Genomic DNA, 6,000 nt, shown 5'->3' with positions numbered 1-6,000 from the left:
GAGAACCTCCGCCCTCCTACCAGGCTGTGCCAGGCTTCTGCCTGCATCGCTGTCAGGGTAGGTGGGGCAGCCCCGAGGAGCCATCCGTGCCCGGGTAGTGTACCCTCTCGCGTCGCCGTCCCGCACCTGCCCCGCGCCCCGGGTCTGCGGGAGCCGCCGAGGCCCATGCACATGCGCAGTGGCACCGCCGGGAGCCCTGCCTCCGCCTCTGCCGCCGCCTCCCGGTTCCGCAGTCACTTCCTGCAGCTGTTTCCCAGTGGCTCCGGTCCGACCGACTTTTGACAGTCAACCTCCAGAAGCCGAGCGGGCGGGCGGCGGCGGCTAGCGCACCAAGTGGTCGTGGAGCCGCGCACCGGCGCGCGGGGGTGGCGGGGGCGGCGGCTGCCTGCCGGTTCCGGTGAGTGCGGAGGAGCGCGGGTCCGCGCGGCTGCGTCCGTGTGCGCGTGTCAGCCTCGGCCGCCCGCGGCGACCGGAGGGCCCCCCGAGCCCGATCCCGCAGTCATTCGCGCAGCCACCTCGGCGACTGGGTGCTCCCTGCCGGCATCCGCGCGGGACCGGAGTGCGTGTGTGCGCGCCCAGCCCAGGAATGGCTTAGGCGGGGGCGATGCTGCAGGGGCGCAGCTTTGAGTCCTAAGAGCAGAGCCTGGGTCGCCGGGGCCTCCTTCCCATCTCAGCCTTCTTCTGTGATGTAAAATAGCCTCCGGAACTCTTTTTTCTCGGCTTGCCGCGTTCTGGTGACCTCCGAGTAAGGTTCTCTCTTCTCTTCTCCAGAATACCCAGGGACATCCTTCCCTACTTTAAGCGGAAGCCAGGAACCTGTTCCTGGATTTTCTTCTTTTCCCTGGGTCCATTTCTGCCACGGGGAGGGCTGTTTGCGATACAGCCCGGGAGGAGTAGGCCCCAGCCCAGCCACGGAAACGTGTGCTGTGGTCATTCATTTCCCTTAAACCGGTACATGGTGGAGCTGTGATTTTTCTTTAGTGTCTTCTCAGCTCCCTTCCAAATTAGGACATCAAGCCCTGTGCATCCTTCATGTATGCCATTGTACACGTCCAATCGGATGGATTTTAAGATCTGAGAAGTATTTTTATATCGGCTTGTAAATTAGTCTCTTAAATTAATGCAGCAGTCTGAACGGTTTGCAGTTTGATCCGAGTGTTTTGGGTCTCTGTATTTCACAGTTTGTGCGTTCACTGACGTTTTGGTTTTATTTATTACTCAAATGCAATACCTGTTGTGATTGATGCCTATAGATTTTTTTGAGAGGGGATTAGCTTTATGTTGGTTATAAATATAACAGCAGTGTTTCTGAGGTCTCTACCCTTTCTTGGAACATTATGAAGATAAAATGTAGTAATGGGTAAGCCTGCACTGTAAACACCCCCACCCACCCCCACCGGTGTTTTGCTCTGGAATTAGGCCTTTTGTGCATCTGTCCCGAGGAGGCCCTTGCTTCTGCTGGAAAGCAGTGTGTCACAGTGGGGGCAACGCCTGCCTGCTGGGTTTCCTCAGGTGGGACTAAGCGTGCTAGAGACAAGCCCAGGCATGCCTGGCTGTGGGTTGCTTCAGTTTGCTGTGTCTGTTGCTGATTTTCTTTATCGGATGTTTTGGTACCCTGCTCTGTCCTTTCTCCATGACCCGACAGCATCGATGACCTAACCGAATCTGTGTGACAAGTTAGTGAGTGACATGGTCAGTTATGACTGAGTAGTTAAACTATTTTAAAAGTTGGTTTTGCTTCTTTAGTTTCGTTGCCCACCTCCATAATCATCTTTGCTTTTTGGATGTCTTTTATTTAGTTGGGAGAAATAATATTGTTTCAGAGAAGCTTATTGTTTAAATGTTCCAAATCTGTATCACTTTTCTTTGTGTTTCCAGAGATATGGGCAGTTGAATATTATCCCTTTCTAGCTATTACAATTAAACAATAAGTACTGTGTATTTCTACGACTAATCGTCTCTTCATCTTGAGGCTCCTCCTCACTGTGTGTTTACCAAATGTAGACTTTTCCTTTATAAAGAGCCCTTGAGTCGTTTTAGGAAACCTGCTACTGCCCTAGCCCACACATCTTCCTCACATATGGCAACCTCAGCAGCCGAAGACACCACATCCTATTGACCAAGAAAAGTTTTTAACGATACTGGGAGTGGAGGAAAGTGTAGACTTTGAATGAGGATTCTAATTTAGATAATTAGAACTTGGACTACTAGAAGATGTTACCGTGGTGCATTTTTTTAGGTGGTTAGGACTAAAAGATGCAGGAGTAGAATTAAAGAGGGAGTGGGACATATTGGGTCTTTTTAGTTTTTTGAGACAGGGTTTCTCTGTGTATCTTTGGCTGTCCTGGAACTCACTCTGTAGACCAGGCTGGCCTTGAACTCAGAGATTTGCCTGCTTCTGCCTCCTGAGGGCTGGGATAAAAGGCACCACCACTGCCTGGCCATAGTGAGTCTTGTCTGAGGAAAACAGAATAGAGTGCCTTGATTTTCTTTTTTCGTTGCTATGATAAAGTACCCTGGCAGAAGCCACTTAAGGGAGAAAGGGTTTATCTATTTTGTCTGATAGTTTAAGGCACACAGTTACCTAGTGGGGTAGTCTAGGCAGCAGGAGCCCGAGGCAGCTGCTCACGCTGTCATAGTGGGTGGTCTCATGGGTCCACAGTCAGGAGAGCAATGCGGGTGTCGTTCTACCTCCTTTTGATGCCGTCCAGGACCATGCTGTGGTACTACCTACTTTTAGGATGGGTCTTCCCACCTCCCCCTAATTAAGAAAATCCCTAATAGGCATGCCCACAGCCAACCTAATCTGGATCAACCCTCACTGAGGCTCCTTTTCTAGGTAATTCCAGATCCTGTCAAATTGACAATTGGAATTATAACCATCACTGAGTGTATTCTTTAGAAAGCAAAGGGGATGATAGAAATGGCCTATAAGTCACCACAGGGCTTAGGATAGTGTGGTCCATTACTTGGTTGGACACTATTCAATCTATATGCTTTGTCTTGAGTGTGATTTACCTCCTGATGGAGAGAAGGTATTTTTAAACTTACAAGGGTCTCAGGAGTGTAGTCAAAGGCTGTATGGAGTAGACTCGTCACCCCAAGGCCTTTAGGCAGCCCTCCTAGTAGGGCTGAAGGGGCCCTGAGAAGGCTGGCCTGGGTATAGTGTTTTTGGCACCAAACAGGTGGTTGTGTGCAGTGGAGGGCGTGGGTGTAGTGTTGCCAGATTATCCTTCTATTGCTGGATTCTGTGAAGCTTTTAATTTTTAAATATTGACAGTTTATTTAACTTACAAACAAAAGCAAAACAAAACTATCTTCCAAAACAGCTCACTGTGCCATCCGGGGTCTACAGGCTGCCCCTGTCCACTGTGCCTTGCAGAACTTTAATGCTGTCCTCCTTCCTAGATTCCACCCACCTTCCAACTAGTTGTAGAAATGCCTTAAAGATCTGATAGGTGGCTGGGTGTGGCTGTACAGAACTGTAATTCTGGCACTTGGGAGGTGGAGTCAAGAAGTTAAAGTCATTCTCAGCAAATTGAAAGCCGTCCTGTACTGTGTGACATCCTGTCATAAAAAATGATGGCTGGTGACATGGCTCAGTGGGTAAAGTGCTTGCTATACCTCCTAGGTACACACGTGTGTGTACAGGTGGAAGAAGAGCTTCTGCCGTGTTGCAATACACATTTGCACGCAGTAAAAACAAATAAGATGAAATGCATAAAAGAAAAGGAGAGAGAGAGTCTTAGAGGTGATGATCTTTTCACTCTTTGGCATCCTCTGGGTGGAAGAGCTTCTCACCGGGTGGGTGGCTTTCCCTTGTTTGTTCCATTGCTTGCCTGTTTGTTTTGGTTGTGCATATCACCATCAAGAGTGGTTCAGCATTCCAGAGAGAAGGGTTTGGAGGATGACCTTTGATGTTCAGTTCCAGTCATGTGACTTTTCAACTTAATTGGACATGGATGCAATACTGCTAATGCCCATGGCCAGAGGGGTGGAGTTTGGAACTGAGCCAAGCAAAATAAAAAGCAAATCTCAGAAGCTATTCTCAGTCAGTGAGGATAAGCCGGCAGGGAACGTCTGCTAGGCTAAGGTTAAGGAGAGATGCTCCAAAGGTGGGTTTAGAGAAGAGAAAGATGTTGGTGTCATTTCTATGTCGTATTGCTGAGATCTCATTTTCATTTTCTTCCCTGGTTGCTTTAGGTTTGAAGACGCCACCCCTGATCACCCACTGGATTATGCCCGTGGCTTTCCTACCTGATGATTCTCTTGCAGCAGGCTGGACTTCCTCCACCTAAGCGGCCCTTGACCTCTCCTCCTATGTCAGTGGCTGCCGGGTCCACAAGGACCTTGCAGCTTCCACCACAGAAGGCTTTTGGGCAGGAGGCATCCTTGCCTCTGGCAGGGGAAGAGGAGTTAGCCAAGGGAGGGGAGCCAGACTCTGCCCTGGAGGAGCTCTGTAAGCCCCTCTTCTGCAAACTCTGCAATGTCACCTTGAACTCTGCTCAGCAAGCCCAGGCACACTATCAGGTAAGAAGAAGAAAGGGAAGTGACTGTCAGTGGGGTGAGCGTTCCCAGTGCTGTTTGGTTAGATGGTGTCAGTGGGGCAGGCTTTCCGGGTGCTGTTTGGTTAGTTGGTGTCAGTGGGGCAGGCTTTCTGGGTGCTGTTTAGTTAGATGGTGTCAGTGGAGTGAGTGTTCTTGGTGCTGTTTGGTTAGATGGTATCAGTGGGGTGAGCTTTCTGGGTGCTGTTTGGTTAGATGGTGTCAGTGGGGTGAGCTTTTTCAGGTGCTGTTTGGTTAGATGGTATTAGTTGGGTGGGCATTTTGGGTGATGGTTGGTTAGATCATGTTATTGGGGTGGGCATTTTGGGTGCTGTTTTGTTTGATGATGTCTTAGGGTTTCTTTTGCTGTGAAGAGAAACCATGACCGTGGCAACTCTTAGAGCAGAAAACATTTAACTGGAGGTGTCTTACAGCTCAGAGATTCAGTCCATTATTATGGTGGGAACCATGATGGCATGTAGGTAGACATGGTGCTGGAGAAGTAGCTGAAAGTTCTATATTTGGATCAGCTGGAAGCAGGAAGAACAATGTCACACTGGGCCTGGCTTGAGCATCTGAGACGTCAAAGCCCACCCCCAGTGATGCACATGTTCCAACAAAGCCACGCCTACTCCATCAAGTCCACATCTCCAATAGAGCTACTTCCTTTGAGCTTGTAGGGTCATTTTCATTCAAACCACCACAGATGGTGTTTGGGGGCTGGTTGGTTAGAGGGTGTCAATGGGGTGATCATTTTGGGTATTGGGTGGAGAAGGGGTCAGTGGGGTGAACATTTTGGGCACTGTGTAGCCACAAGTTACCCTCCAGGTATGGCCAGTTGAGACTGGAAAACTCAGAAGTCGGGAAGAGAGTGCCATGTTTCACACAGTGAGTTCTGCCTAGGGATCCAAGGAGAAGTGTAATACATGAATTCATTGTAAAATTGTTCTGAAGTTTGTACAGCTTGCATCAGTTCAAGGCCACCTACCACACGACTCTTGTACTTTCTCTTACTTCAGACTTTTCCTATGCATCCTATCATAGCTGAGCAAATATGGTGTCTTTTTATAGAGAGAATAATATGATATTCAGTTATTGAGTCTTACCTTCCTCATAACATATCTTAGTTTCTGAATCTTAGGTACTGAATATTAAGATGTAAAGCATTTTATCTCTATGTAGAATAGCTTGTGGAAAAGGCCATCATAAAGGATATTATTGCCTGAGAATAAATGGGGAACTGAGACAATATAAGGTTTTATTTTTAAATTTTTATCTTATTTAGTTATGTGTTTTTTTGTGGCATGCACATGTATGCTTGTGTGTATGCATATGTGCACATAGGTGTCTGCAGAAGCCAGAAGAGGATGGTGTGCCCCTTGAAGTTGGAATTGCAGGTGGTTATGAGCCCTCTAATATAGGTGCTGGGAAGCAAACTCCAGTCCTCTGCAAGAGC

General features: G+C 48.5%; 1 protein-coding gene across 2 annotated transcripts in view; it reads left to right on the top strand.

Annotated features, from left to right (window-relative positions):
• The first annotated feature begins 226 nt into the window (after nucleotides 1-226).
• Nucleotides 227-6,000, top strand: part of Zmat3 (zinc finger matrin-type 3) — a 28,559-nt gene continuing 22,785 nt past the window's right edge. The window contains exons 1-2 of one of the 2 annotated variants that reach the window (XM_057756967.1): nucleotides 227-397; nucleotides 4,204-4,530. In XM_057756967.1, the coding sequence (XP_057612950.1) occupies nucleotides 4,261-4,530 (270 nt within the window). In that variant the 5' untranslated portion in view covers nucleotides 227-397; nucleotides 4,204-4,260. Of the gene's footprint in view, nucleotides 398-493; nucleotides 746-4,203; nucleotides 4,531-6,000 lie in introns of those variants that run through there. The other variant, XM_057756968.1, reaches the window with a different exon arrangement.

The sequence above is a fragment of the Chionomys nivalis genome, chromosome 24, assembly GCF_950005125.1.
Source record: "Chionomys nivalis chromosome 24, mChiNiv1.1, whole genome shotgun sequence".
Classification (NCBI taxonomy): Eukaryota; Metazoa; Chordata; class Mammalia; order Rodentia; family Cricetidae; genus Chionomys; species Chionomys nivalis.
This window is presented reverse-complemented; position numbering and strand designations above follow the sequence as displayed.